This window comes from Amborella trichopoda, chromosome 3 (genome assembly GCF_054954075.1).
Source record: "Amborella trichopoda isolate Santa Cruz 75 chromosome 3, AtrichopodaSantaCruz75HAP2 v2.0, whole genome shotgun sequence".
Lineage (NCBI taxonomy): Eukaryota > Viridiplantae > Streptophyta > Magnoliopsida > Amborellales > Amborellaceae > Amborella > Amborella trichopoda.
This window is the reverse complement of record NC_142338.1, coordinates 59162598-59178404: the sequence shown is the minus strand read 5'-3', so window position 1 is coordinate 59178404 and position 15807 is coordinate 59162598. Positions and strand designations below refer to the sequence as shown.

The 15807-nt window shown below is 34.3% G+C and overlaps 1 protein-coding gene across 2 annotated transcripts; it reads left to right on the top strand.

The window, feature by feature from the left end:
- The first annotated feature begins 10268 nt into the window (after positions 1–10268).
- Positions 10269–15079, top strand: LOC18429679 (nuclease). Of its 2 annotated transcripts, none has more exons than XM_006838962.4 (2): positions 10269–10608; positions 13837–15079. In XM_006838962.4, exons 1-2 carry the CDS (start codon positions 10431–10433, stop codon positions 14904–14906), a joined length of 1248 nt encoding a protein of 415 aa, XP_006839025.2. In that variant the 5' UTR covers positions 10269–10430; the 3' UTR covers positions 14907–15079. The 2 variants fall into 2 exon arrangements, with proteins under 2 accessions (XP_006839025.2, XP_011621665.2); XM_011623363.3 differs by having other exon boundaries at positions 10396–10608; positions 13882–15079.
- The last annotated feature ends 728 nt before the right edge of the window (positions 15080–15807 follow it).

The window sequence follows — 15807 nt, the reverse complement described above, 5'->3', positions numbered from 1 at the left end:
GCCGCCTCTGACACCTTATACAAAAATATTGGGAAAAGTTTGAATAACGTGTCAAACCTTACATTAAAGAAAAAGGTACACCTAAAAAATCCAACCGACCAAAAAAATTGATTTTCACATTGAAAAACCCTATAACTAATGGACATCGAGATGAATTTCTATAGCAATCACAAATAAAAATAATGCATCTTTAACATTGTCCTGACCGTCCATTTCAAACCTTTTCAGTATTTATAGGTCTACTTAATCTCTACACTATATTTAAAGCTTTGACATCTCTATTAAGATGTTAAAATAGATCCTCGCATCATTATAATTAGGGTGTGGTTTCCATAAAGTTGCAACTTTAAACAATCCAATTTAAGGTGCACTTTCTAATTTGATCACAACCTATAATTTTGATTAAAATATTTTTAAGATTATCTCAAATCTATTTTCATACCTAATTATAACATTTTTAACTTCAAAAATGATTAAAATCAATTAGATCTATAAATATATAAAAATCTTTAAAATGGACAGTCTAGATGATGTGTTGTAAGATGCACTGTTTTTGGGACTCAAAATCCTTTTTTTTTTCATAGTCATACATCTCGATGATCAATCTGAGGGTTTTTCAATATTAAAACAACATTTTTCGATGGATTTTTTAGGTGCATCCGTAGTTCTACATTTTAAGGTTGCAACCTTATATAAACTTTTCCCTCATAAGTATATCCAGCATTCAAATTGCATCTTTTGGCAAGATTTAGAGATGCGTCTTACTTTGACTGTTTTAGGTTTGAGAAATGATCCGATGCAACGGTTGTATGGTAGTATAATGCAACCACACCTCTAGAAAACCATATTTTTGGCATTTGTATGACCTCAAATTTTACATACACATTCTCTTCATCCTCATAATCAATCCTACGAAATAAAAAATTAATTTAAGCTCTATATATGGTCAAAATTAGTACCTATCCAACAATGAATCTCGACCATCCATTTGGTGAATTTCAAAATCTAAGCCTTAACAAATTCAAAATCATTTTTTTTTTTTTTTTGAGCATTATGAATCTAATGATGATAACGCTACATAAAAACTTTGGGAATAAAAAAAATGCTTATGAGACCTATATCTAACCATCGTAATAAAATTGACGGCTTATATTAATTGGGTTAGAATGGAAACTTTCTAAAGCATTTTTTCAAAAAAAAAAAAAATTTGTGATTGTTCTTTAAAATGTAAAGAGTGTACATTTAAAAATTTGTGTCAAACAAATATCTCTAACATGGTTTTTGAAGATGATTGCATTATAATACTTATACAACCATTGCATGAAATCATTCCCCTTCAGGTTTACTTCTTATACAAATCACATCATCTTGGGTGAGGTTTGTATAAAGTGCCCACCATGTATTATACAAATAAGACGCACCTTTAAATCTTGTTAGAATATGTAGTCTAGTATCAAGAACTTTACGATAGCTCTAAAATCCTTGTTCAAAACTCGATTCCTATTAAATTACGCATTGATGTTAACTATTTAAAATTTTACATGAGGATTTTGATTTAATTTCAAAATGCCCATCAAAACAAGCACCATTTTGGATTGGAATAGTATAAAGTAGTAGAATGTTAAATGGTTGAAAAATTAGGTATCTTAATAAAATTTTGGCATATTTTCAAAGGAAATAAAATAAGTATTGTTTTTGGGCGGGTAGACCACCTCGTTAGGCCGTAGGGTTAGACCATGCAATATTTTTCCTATTTCAAATTCCATCTATTCTGCAAAGAAATCAAAGGCAAGTGTGAGCATTTAAAGTAATGAAAATGATTAAAATGCACCTAATTTAGCAAACAATTTGACATTTTATCTATTTTCAACTATTCCAAACTCCTGTGTGTTTGTTGATAAATTGGCCTTTAAGGTATCCACATCAGAGTGCTGGGTTTTGCTAGAACTCAAACCAAAATCATATGGGTTTTGCTAGAACTCAAACCGAAATCATACTTCCAAATTTATGCTCTAGTGACAATTGTGCCAAAGAGCCCCAACCCTAATTGGGGGAATTCAAATTTGTAATGGAATTTTTTTTATTTTTTACAATAATACTGTTATTTCATTAATAATAAGAAAAGTTACATAGATAGACTCTCCTCACATAAATAAAACTTCATATATCACCACCTCGCCGCTCTTTTGATATGCACTCTCTCTTGCCCAAGCTATCTGCAATCTCATTAGCCTCTCTATATGCATGCGTGAATGAAACTTCTAACTTATCACTATTGTCTATAAACCTCCATCCATTTACTTCTCGAGCTCTATGGTGATTTATACTCTTTATTACACCAATTTATGATATTAAGGGAATCACCTTCAAGATGGAAGTAAATCTCTGACGAATAAGGTGAATCCCTTGTAGCATAGCTTCCATCTTGTAATCAAATTTTCACATCACTTAAAAAGTAGACAATCATTTTATCGAATCAGTGGAAAGGAAGCTATATATAAACATGTCTATGGTCCTTCCCTTGTGGATCAAGTATTTCCTCAAGAGCCCTTCTCTTTTGAATCCAACTTTCTCCAAAACCCTTTGAGACCCCACATTCTCAACATCTACAGTAGCTTCTATCCTCTCCAACCCTGGCTTCTCCTTGAACACAGTAGAGACCACCATCTTCACTGCATGTGTTGCTATGCCTTGGCCCCAATACTTAGAAGCCAACACATAACCAACTTCTGCTCTACAAAGGCCAGCACCTGACCCTTGGATCAAGCCTATGGAGCCTATGGGTCGATCATTTAGGCAAATAGCCTTTTCCCGTTGGTGGGGAATGGTGCGATCTCTCAAGCGGGCTAGCCCATCTTCTTTAGATGTGCATGTATCCCAACCACAAAACCTAGCAACATTATCATCACAATGCCAAACCATGAAATCATCAATGTCTGAGAGTTGGAAGGGCCGCAAGCTTATTTTGGACATTTGGTCCTCCATTTTTTGACTTGGGTTTTTTTGGCTAGTATGGAGAGAAAATAAGAGGCTGAAAGAGAGAATGAGAGGCTCCTGTTGTTTTGATTTGTGCGGGGGAGTGAGTTTTTATAGCAATGAGGATGTTGGTTTCATGGAATGTGCTTTGAAACACAACCCGTGAGCTCCAAGTTTTTGTGAAGTTCAACTTTGAGGTCAAAACTGGCTCAATAGCCTACGTGGTCTCACCTTATTTGATAAAATAGAAGAACCAAAATGGTTTGATAGGGCTGCGGCAGCCCGGTCAAAATAAGTAAAAGTCGCACTTCATAACTCATCGAAAATTTGTTAAATTTATGTCGATCATCTCGGCTTGAACATTATAGTTGTGAAAAAAAATCAGGATTCAAGTTCTAAAAATAGCATACATTACAACAAATTATCTAGATCATCCATTTTGCCCTCAAAATAAGTATTCATATATCCCCAAGATTTGTACATTTTTTACTTTCAAATGTTATTATCAATGTTGAAAATTGATTTTAAAACCATCATGCAGATTTTCATTGTTGAAAGTGTTTTTTATTTTTTTGACAAGAGTACAAGTACTTTATTAATGGAAACGAAATGTACATATATAACATGGAAATTAAAAAAAAAAAAATTAGAAGAAAGAGAATCAAATAAATAGGTTCGCCTCTCCTCCATCTCTACTCCTCTGTTTGCAAGATCATTAGCCATTGTATTTGCCTCTCTATACACATGCTGAAAAGTTACAGTCAATTGATTAGACATGTCTGCAATTTTCATCAATTTGCATGATGAGTATATGTGGTCTTGCTTTAATTTGTTTTCATAAAACAGAGGCTGCATAGAATCTTCATTTTCATCAATTTGCCTGATGAGTATATGTGGTCTTGCTTTAATTTGTTTTCATGAAACAGAGGCTGCATAGAATCTTCATTCCCTTAAAGAAAAGCAGATTTTCATCTCTAATTATTAAAAGTCGATTTAATGGGGAAGAGAGTTGGTCAAGAGGTGAAACTTGCATCACAAGAAACTAGACATGACCCGAGTGCATTTCGTTATCTTAACATATCGCTCTCAAGTCATTTTGTGTGGACAATATCACTTGAGACCTTTTTCCATAAGTTATTTATCAATTTTGCAGCTAACTCGTGGAATATGGCATTGGGTTAACTCGACGTGTAGAGTATAGTCAATGAGGTGGTCAAATCAAACTTACTCGTTAAGGAGTATGAGAAAAAATGACAAATACATGCTCAAATGGTGAACATGCTGACTTCTATAATGCTTCAAAAGATGGTATATGTATGTTACAATTTGAACATATAGGACGCAGGAGCACTATGACTCAATTCTACAGACCACTTCTCCATAGTCTATAGTGCATGCTTATCCACTTCTACCGACCACTTCTCTATATTGGATCCGTGATCTAAGCAAATTGAGTTATAGTCCTCCCCAACTGCCGCATCCAATAAGGTGCGACCACACAGGCTAGGCTATTGAGCCAATTTTGACTTGATAAGTTGAACTTCACAAAAACTTGGAGCCATGAAGCAACATCCTCATTGCTTTAAAAACTCCCCCTCACAAATCAAAACCACACGAACCTACCTCTCATTCTCTCTCCATACTAAGCCAAAAAAACCCAAGTCAAAAAACGGAGGACCAAATGTCCAAAATAAGCCTGCGGCCCTTCCAACTCTCATACATTGATGATTTCATGGCTTTGGCTAGTGATGATCTTGTTGCTAGGTTTGTGGTTGAGAAGATGGGCTAGCCCGCTTGAGAGATCGCACCCTTCCCCACCCATGGGAAAATGCCATTTGCCTAAATGATTGACCCATAGGCTCCATATGCTTGATCCAAGGGTCATGTCCCGGCCTTTGTAGAGGAGAAATTGGCTATGTGTTGGCTTCTAAGTATTGGGGCCAAGGGCATAGCAACACATGCAGTGAAAATGGTGGTCTCTACTGTGTTCAAGGAGAAGCCAGAGTTGGAGAGGATAGAAGCTCTTGTAGCTGTTGAGAATGTGGGTCTCAAAGGGTTTTGGGGAAAGCTGGATTCAAAAGAGAAGGGCTATTGAGGAAATACTTTATCCATGAGGGAAAGACCATAGACACGTTTATATATAGTTTCCTTTCCACTGATTCAATAAAATGAATGTCTACCTTTTAAGTGATGTGAAAATTTTGACTACAACATTAAATTCCCCCACTTGGGGTTTGGGGACTTTGGCTCATACTAGAGCATAAATTTGGAAGTATGATTTTGGTTTCTAGCAAAACCCAACACTCCTATGTGGATACTTTAAAGGGAAATTTATCAACAAGCACACACTAGATGAACTATAAAACAATTTACTTAATTTTCAAATTAATTTTAAAAAGCCCATCGTACATATTTTATCATGAGCTGGGACAGTAAAAAACAAATAAAATGTCAAATGGTTGACAAATTAAATGCATTTTAGTCATTTTCCTTACTTTAAATGCCCACTATTGCCTTTGATTTCTTTGCAGGATAGATGGATTTTAAATTAGGAAATATACTGCATGGTCTAGCCCTACGGCATTACTAGGTGGTCTACCCGCCAAACAACACTTATTTTTAATGGATGGAGTTTCTATAAGCCCTAGGCTTTATGAAAACAAAATAAAGCCTCACCTCAAATCGTCATCTTGAAATCACTTTCAACAATGGAAATCTACATGATAGATCTAAAATCAATTTTCAACACTGGCAATAAATTTTGAAACTAAAAAAAAATACATATCCTACGGATCTATGCACATTTATTTTAAAGGTAAAATGGGCTAATTTTTTTTTCAACCATAATATTCAAGCCAAGATGATTGATGTAAAGGTTTTCCGATACTTGAATTCTAAATTTCAATGAACTACAAGGCGAGGCTTTACTTATTTTAATAGGGCTGTAACCCTATCAAACCATTTTCCTATTTTATTTCTTTTGAAAATATGTCAAAGTTTTAATATAAAGTGTTTGAATTTTATTTTATTTTCTACAAATCCAAATCACTTAAAATTTTAGACATGTTGTAAAAAATAGGTGAATATTTGAAAAATATTAAAAAAATATTTTATATGAAAACAAATGACCAAAATACCTTCCTAAATTTTAGGGGTATTTTGGTCATTTCTAATTTTACATATTATTTTTTATATGTTTTTATTAGGTGCAGCTTAATGAGAATGATATTTATCTAAAATTTCAAGTGATTTGGATTTATAAAAAAAAATTAAAATTCAAACACTATCAACTGTCAGATCGGCCCAGATTCAATCTGGGCCATTGGGCTTATATTATTATGTGAGCCAGTGGGTTCACCCAAGCTTTTTCCATATATATATATATATATATATACGCATGGACTAGATAAACACGCCATATTTAAAATCTAAAAATAAAATAAGTTTGGGGTGGTCTAAGATCTCCAATGCCAAACAGCCACATCTTGACCCATGTATGACTAATAACATGCACCAGCTTTGAATGTCCCATTAAAATGTTATACATAATCAAATATGAGCAATGATCCAATACAACGGTTTTATCACAGTATAATGAAACGACACTTCTAAAAAACTATATTTGTGGTATTTGTATGACCTCAAATTTTGCACACATATTCTCTTCATCTCAATAATCAATCCCCCCCAATAAAAAGGTTCAATTTGAACCCAGAATATGGTCAAAACGAGTCCCCTCCAAAAACAAATCTAGATCATTCATTTTGTGAATTTCAAGATCTTAGCCTTTATAAACTCAAAATAATTTTTTTCTTTTTTAACATTGTCCATCTAGTGCTAATAAAACCATCCAAAAAAATTGGCAATGAAAAAATCCTTCGAAGTCCTAGATCTAAGCTTCTCATCAAAATGAATGGCCTATGTTAATTGAGCTAAAAAAATATTTTCTAGATTGTGTTTCAATTTTTTTTATTTGATTATTGATTATTATAATGAAAACAGTATATATTTCAAAATTTGGATCAAGCAAATGGCCATAAGATGGTTTTTTAAGGTTGTTGCATCATATTATTATACAACAGTTGCATGAAATCATTGCTCAATCAAACATTGATATAGTCATTTATAAAAAAATATGGTGGACAGAATAACAATTATGACTCTCTCTTTATGCAATATGATTATAATTAGGGATTGTCTACATAGAGACCATTTACCTTTGTACAAGGTAGTTACAATCATTATTGTCCCTTAGATTTCAAAATGTGTGGTGGTAAGAGTGGAATTTGTTTAGACACAAAGTTCTAAAAAAAATAAATTATCGCACTTTGTGATTCACCCCAAGCTATCAAATGAGTGCGAATAGTTGTGACCTCATTATATAAAAAGTAAATGGTATATTTTAGACAATCCCAATTAATTATACTCTTTTTGTATGATATAATTTTATCATGGGACTATCTACAAATAGGGCATTTATCTTTTGTGTATGGATGTCACATTCATTTTTGTCTATTAAATTTCAAAATAGGTCGTTGTAAGAGTGTCATTGAATAGACATAAAGTTATAAAAAAAAATATCCTTTGACTTTGTGACTCACTTTAAGCCATCAAATTTGATATCTAATGAGTGGAAATGATTGCGACATTCATGTACAAAAGATAAATGGTCTATTTATAAACAATCCCCTCTACCATAATATGAATTTCACGATATCTACAATATTAGCCAAAAAATAACTCCAAATAATAAGGAAAAAAAAGTGATAAAGGTATATACAATTTTATAATTACTAAATTTACAATAATTATAACATGGATAAGCCTTCTATGTATCCCCTACTACATAAAACTTATATGTTTTTCCCTATCCAACCATCCATTATCAGAGGGTAGTTGAGATGGCCTTAATCACAACATCACGTCTTTAAACTATTATATTTTTAATTTTTTGAACAAAATATTTTGACACCAAATTTTGGGCGTCCACTCTACTCTTAAACTTGCACTTGTAAAAAATATAAAAAATTATTCCTAATAAAATAAAATGACAAAACCCTTGAAAAATTTAAGGTGTATTTTGGTCATTATATTATATCGAAAATATCTTTTTAATATTTATTTGAGGTGCGCCCCATTGGGAAGATGACACATACCAATTTTCATATTCATACAGTTGGTAGAAAAAACTAAAAAAAAATATTCCAAAGCATCAAATCTAGATCAAATAGTTAGTAGCTCACATGATTTAAATTGGATGGCTGGATTGAGGGGCAATATATATTTTCTATGCTGTAGGAAAAGTATAGAAACCTTTCCCTATAGTTAAAAGACTAAAATTAGCAAAGATTAAAATAAAGCCTGGGCTTTATGAGAAAAAGCAAGGCTGTCTCAAATCTCGCCGAAAATTACAATTTCGACGGTGAAAACCCTTCAAATCGATCATGTCAATCTTGACCATTATGAATATGAAAAACAAAATTAGGAATTCAAGTTCTAAAAATGATGTATATTGTAGCATATTATCTAAACCATCCATTTTCGAGTATTTATCGATGTGCGAGTCATGTACCATATTTTGAACTACAAATTTTAAAATCAACGGTGGAAACATATTTCAGAGCCATCACATAGGTTTACCATACCTGAAGTGTTTCCCATATGAAGTTTTGAGGTAAGGCTTTACTTGTTTTTCATTAGCCTAATCCTGACAGAGACTACATCATCAAAGACAAAGATCGGAACAGATAGCAAATAGGTAAAGTTAGGATAAATTGAAAACCAATAGGATCAAATCGGCACTGGAAATTATAGGCTTATGGCAAGAATAGAGGGGGTGCCTTCTCACTTAACATGTAATACGGTAATAGCAATAAATAGATAATAGACACGCTAAATGATAATATATGATACAAGATATGTAATTCAGGGCTATTTGGTCAATTTGGAGACAATCGGTAGTCGGATGTTGGAGACATCGTACTCCCCTCTATTTTTTACCTAAAAAAAAGAGAATTTCTTTTTTATTTTGGATTTTAAGGGCAATGTGATATTCCACCATCCGATCAGTCCCTACTAACAACAATCATATGATCCAATGTTTTCCAACATAGAATTGGCCCAAAAATAGGGCGGTCCAGACGTCTGACGTCAAGCTCCATTAGAATTCACCAAAAAAAAAAAGTTGGTAATTGGGGAAATTTCAGATCAAAAGGAATTTTTGTGAATTATTTCAGGATCTGTACATAAATCAATAGATTTTATATCCAAAATATACATTTGAAAAGATACCGCCTTTATTATTATTATTTTATGGGTAATTCAGTAGGAAAGACAAGCCCCACCCGTTTTTTCATATATATAAGGGGTTAGCTTTTCGAAAAGTATTAATGGGGTGATGTTAGTAATAGGAATGAAAATCACTACCTAGGCCCCTTTCCCTTGGCGAATAGGCGCCCCATCCAAAAGGTAGGAGCCCAAATCCCCATTGGCTTATCATTTTTTTCCAAAGCCCCATCCAAAGTTTTTTGGGTGCGGTTCGTATATAGCCTAGGCTCTGAACAATCAAATCAGAGCCTACCCTCAAATAGTATTAAGAAATGTGGTTTTCATATTGAAAATCTTTGTAATAGCCTTAAAATATATTTTCATATTTATTTATAAAGTTTAAAGTTTAAAAAATAGTATAGATCGATAGATCTATGAAAACTTGAAAATCTTGAAAATTGACGGTCCAAGTACGTGTTACAAAATACATTATTTTTAAAATTTAAAATCCATTTTTTTTCCTCATGTCTATGCATCTTGATGTTGAGATGATCGATTTGAAGATATTTGAGCATTAAAACAACCTCTTCTAGTGAAATTTTTGAGGTAGGCTCAAATTTGATTGCTTAGAGTTGGGCTCTATATAAACTTTTCCCAAGTTTAAAAGGGGTGATGAAGGTGCTTTATTAGTGTTATTCCAATAAAGGTGCGGTTTCTATAAGGTTACAACTTTAAACAATTCAATTAAAGCGCGCATTAAAATTCTATCATAACATGTAATTTTGTTGTAAAATTTTTTTAGTATTATTTTAAAATTTATTTTCATACCTAATTAGAAAAATTTAAAATTAAAAAATAATTAAAATCAAGTAGATTTATAAACATATAAAAATCTTGAAAATAGATAGTCTAGATAATGTATTGCAATATGTTCTATTTTAAGAATTTAAAAACTTTTTTTTTTTTCATATTATATATCACGATCTGGAGATCACCTCTTAAAAGGTTTTTTCGATATTAAAACAACATTTTCCATAGATTTTTTAGGTGCATGTGGGATTCTGCAATGCAACCTTATATAAACTTTTCGCTTCCAATAAATATCAATTATTCTCCTCAAATTAACAAATGACTATTATGCCCCTTCTGTATATATTGGCCCGGTTTCTTCGTTTTGCTTTGGTTTTATGGCGCCTGTGAAGAAGTTGAAGAAGAAGAAGAAGAAAAAGAAGAGCAAGAAAGGGGCCATTGTTGCAGAGAGAGAGAAATGCAGCTCTTCTCTTCCCCCTGAAGCCAAGGCTGTCGATTCGGATTGGTGGCAAAGCTTTTGCAATAAAAATTCTACTCCTTTTATACCCTCTTCAGGTTCTCTCTCTCCCCCTCCGCCCTTCCGTCTCTTTCTCTCTTGTCTGTCTCTAATAACTGGAAGCTCCCCTCTCTCATTTTTGAGTGATTTGATTGAATGATGAGTGAGAAATATAATAGAATATTTGTGGGTGTTTCCGTATAATCACAAGTGGTTTTTCAAACTGTTTGTAGGATCTACGAATGGAATATATTTTTGACCTATTTTTATTCTATTTTATCTTATTGGTATGTGCTCATCAATTTGGTTTTCTGCACCGATAATTTTTCTCACTTTATTTATGTTATTTTTCATTTTTTTTGGGATCAAATTTCCATAGCCAAAAAAAGGGTACGCTTGCTATAACGAGTGGTAGATATTGCTGTATTTCTGAACAGTTAATCTAGTGATTATTTATGAATATGTTATCATACCCCAATTGTCGATTCAAACGGGGTTTAAATAATATTATCTATGAAATAATGTTTCTTTCTAGTTCCTTGTTCGTTCTGGTTCAGTTTAGTTTATTTAAATTATGTTTCTGATGAATGTAGGTTATTATTGAACTTGTTCCTTTCCCACTAATCTGAAATATTGAATTTCAGTATATGATTATGTGTTAAGATTGTTTCTTGCACATTTTCACGAGGAAGAGTTTGAACTTTCTCTTGTAATTGCTAATGCAAATTTTCAGTCCTTCACCATTTGACTAAGTTTCAGAGGTAAGTTTTGATGGATGTTTGAATAGGTATTTTGAAGAATAATCTCTGAAGGGGATAATCATAGCATTCATTTGGCCCCTCTATTTTTTCTGGTCTGCAAATCTCTTTCTAGTTAGCCATTTGATTTGTGCACTCCATTTGAAAAGACTTAATATTGGGTTCTATAAATTTCTTATTCACCCTGAGAGACATTTTATAAAGACTTGCGACAAAGGGATCTGTTTGCCTTCTCTTCTTGTCCATATTTCCCTTTAACACTGATATCCTAGTGATACCACTTCCACTTATGTAAAAATGCCTTACAATATTGATTCATATCCTTACGTCGGTGGTTTAAAGCAAGGGCTTGGTTCGGGACTCGCTAGGGTGTGAAGCCCGAGTCAGAAAACTCAGCTGGCCAAGTCTGTCAGAGACTCGGCCGAGTCTTAGGCTTGCATGGGTTGGATTCTAGATTTCAACCTACCGTGTCCGAGTATCTCGGGCGAGACTGAGTCAGACTCACAGAGTTTTGATTCACCACCTTGGCTGCATATGTTAGTCGTAGAACATGCCATTTTCTCTACCACCCACATGCTCTTACTAAAGTTCAATTGGCCTCTGGAGCTGCAAGCTTCACTCTCCTTAAGACACTTTAGTACCTTTCTCGTTGTGTTTCTCCAAAGTTATATTATGCATAACATCAATCTAGTCCACGTTGCCTGGTTCTCATGTTCCGTTTTCCTAATACCCACGTCCCCTCTGTATGTTGATCTATGAGCCTACTGTCAGTTCATTAAGTTAATTTTATCCTTTTGGTGCTACCACTCCATGCAAAATCACATTACACTATCTTCTGTGTAGGCAATTTAAATCGTGATACATAATCAAGGGGCATCATTTCCATACAACATTAGCACTCCTCATTCTTACATTTTCCCTTTTGAAGCTTTCAACTATTGAAAGTGATTGAAATAACTGTAAATCCTGAAGTTTATGCTGCAAGGAAGGGTTGCTTAACTTGTTTTTATTTCTTCTTTTTTTTATCTAAAAGTGTTGTTTGATATTGAGTTCTTAAGAATTTATATATGAAATTTTACATTTCAGATTTTCGGTTCATTTCCCATGTGATAAAATAATAGCCATTGTTTCTTTTAGGTTTTTCTGTTTTGTTGATTTTTCTTAAAGATTTCATACACACACACAGACACAAACTCTACGTCATATCCCCTATAACTTGTGGTTTTCTCCCAATCATTACGCATATTCAACCTGTGGCTTAACTAGACGTCTTTGAGCAGTAAGCATCCAGTTGCCATTTTTTCCTAAACAAGAAAAAGGTATCCAGTTAGCATTGAGTCATGAGCTAGCTATGCTTCAAATACTGAAATACCTCCAACTGTTATCGGGTCACATTGCAGAACCCTTTATCTCAACCCTAATCGCTGGGTTCAATTGATATTTACTTGCCCAAAGAAAAATAAAAAAGCTTATATTTTTATGTTTATTTGTCTAGTAGCTGAATTCCACAACCACCCTTACCATATGAAACTTCAACATTGTCAATAATCTCTTTAAAGTATTGTCGAACACTAAGAAGTTGCATTCCATTATTTCTCAATCTTCATAAGGCTATGAGAACATCAATAAGAAAGACTCTGAGATCCTGCGAACATACCAATTTTTTGTGCTCCATATAATGAACTTGGCCCACTCCATGCACAACAAAGAACAACTGCCTATGTGGCCCATGCTTATAGGCGCGAGAAAAGTTATTTCATAATTATGGATTCCCATAAATATGGACTTCATTTGATCCATGAGTTTCTTATATGGCCAAAAGAAATTGTTTTGGTTACTGTTTAAGCTGGTTGGTGCAGTTTTTTCTTTGTATAAATGAGTAACAAAACATGTTATTTTGTTCTTAGAACTTTTTGCTCTTTCTAGGCTTTCTATATGATTGTCCATGATTTGTGTACATGATGTGACAAGTTGGGCTCTTGAGTGTTAAAGAACATAGCATAACTAAAATAGTATTAGCTTAATTTGGGCAGAAATTAATCTAAATATAAACCCGACTATGTTAACGAAGAAGAAAAGAAAAAAGCCCAACAATGTCTAGGTATCGTCTGTGACTTTGGATGGCAGGCTTCCACTTTCATGACCATGATTAGTATAATTCAGTTCTTGGTGCATCACAATGTAGAGGATGCTTGTGTTACAGCACAATGCATTACTATTGGTTATGCAGGTCTATATTTATGTGTTGCTTCTCTAGTACTCTTGTATCTGATCTACATTTCACAAACACATTTATGTATTCACTTCCTCCTATAATGAGCACGTTTCTCCCCTAAAAGGCTTGGCCGCTTAGGTAAGCCCCTCCCGACATAGTTGGAATACTTATGGTGATTTAGTAACACTAACATGGTTTTCTTTCATTTACCAATTTTGTTAGAATTACATTGTAGCTAATGGCTATTATGGCAACCATTAATGAAAATCTTAAGCTTAAGTTCTCCCTTCCCCTTCCTGTATATTTGTGACCAGCTTCAGAAAAGCACATTGTAGCTGACCACCCTCATGGTCAAGCAGGACCATCACTCCATGATGAAGAAGAGGAGAGGTTCAAACACTTCTTCAGGGTCTCGAAAAAAACATTCGACTACATATGCTCCCTCGTGAGAGAAGACCTGGTCTCAAGACCTCCCTTAGGCCTCATAAACATAGAAGGCAGACTCCTGACTGTTGAGAAGCAAGTAGCCATAGCGATGCGTAGGCTTGCCTCTGGTGAATCCCAAGTTTCTGTTGGAGAAGCCTTTGGTGTTGGCCAATCCACTGTCTCTCAAGTGACATGGCGCTTCATTGAGTCCATGGAGGTAAGGGCCTGCCACCACTTAAGTTGGCCGGGGCCCACTGAAATGGAAGAAATAAAGGCGGGTTTTGAGGCCAACTTGGGGTTTCCAAATTGTTGTGGAGCCATTGATGCTACTCATATAACCATGACTTTACCAGCAATTGAGACCTCAGATGATTGGTGTGACAGTGAGAGAAACTATAGCATGCTTCTACAAGTTATAGTGGACCATAACCTAAGGTTTCTAGATATAGTTACGGGTTGGCCAGGCAGTATGAACCTCTCTCTTATTTTGAAGTGTTCAGGATTCTTCAAGCTGTGCGAGAGTGGTGAGAGGCTCGTTGGGCCTGAGAGGGTTTTGACCATTTTGCCCTCGAGGGCTCGGGTAAGAGAGTATATCCTGGGTAGTGGGGCCTACCCTCTTCTTCCTTGGCTTATCACGCCTTATGAGGAGAGAGATTCTTCTGGTTTTAATGCTAAGCATCAGGAAGCAAGGAGAGTTGCAGAGAGGGCCTTGTTACAGTTAAAGGGGAGCTGGAGGATACTTCACAAAGTGATGTGGAGGCCTGATAAGCATAAGCTTCCAAGCATAATACTCGTATGTTGCTTGTTGCACAATATTATGATTGATGGAGGTGATGGACTGAAGGAAGGGGTTGCTCTTTCAGACCACCATGATCTGGGGTACAAAGAGGAGCTGTCTCAAGTTGTGGACCCTCAGGGGCAGGCCTTGAGAGATGATCTGTCGAAATATCTGTCATGAATTTGACTTTAAAACTGTGTGTGTGTGTATGAGAAGTAGAAATGTGATTCTATTTTTGTTGCCATTTTTCTGCTGATAAGTAGCGGTATCTTGTATGGTGCTGAACTGACTTCAGTCGTATCATATGATGAAAGAGATTTCAAATACTAAATCATTTGGAGAGTTTGGTTTGACATGCTGCCTCAATTAATATGAAACAAAACAAATGACAAAAAAAGGGTCTACATGGATTTTGGTGGTTAGGTCACTTAGGAAAACACCTGTATTTCATAGCCCATGTACTGGTAAGTTGTAAGTTCCTAGGTTGATGAGAAATAGGAAGGGAGAGAAATTCTCGTCTTGTCCCAAGCAATGAATCCCATGCAAGAATAAATTGACAGGTGCTTATGGAGCATTAGAAGATGGATGCTTAAGAGAATAAATGCATCTCAATTTCAATTATTTGTCAAAGCATGTTAGAGACATAGCCAAGTTATAATGTTTTTAAGTTACTGTAAGGGAGTGACTTACAAGACTAATTGAGATTGAATTGAAACTCCTTAGAAGTAGATATTTTTAATGAAAATAATCTACTTTTACGCAGAGAAAAAATTTATATAAGGTTGCAACCTTAATTGCAGAAATAAAGTTACAGTAAAATCTACAATATTTATTTTATTTAGATGGTGTAGATTAGAGATTATCTTTTAAGACATATTATGTATTGGTATTATTTTAAAAGATGTATCAAATCTGCACTGTCCAAATAAAATGAAACGTATAGAACATCGTAATTTTATTTTCACAAATAAAATTACAATCTTATACTAATCACAAATAATTACACTGCAAATACTTACAAATAAGATTGCAACCTTATACCAACGGTAAATACATGCACCCAATACACATATTGACATAA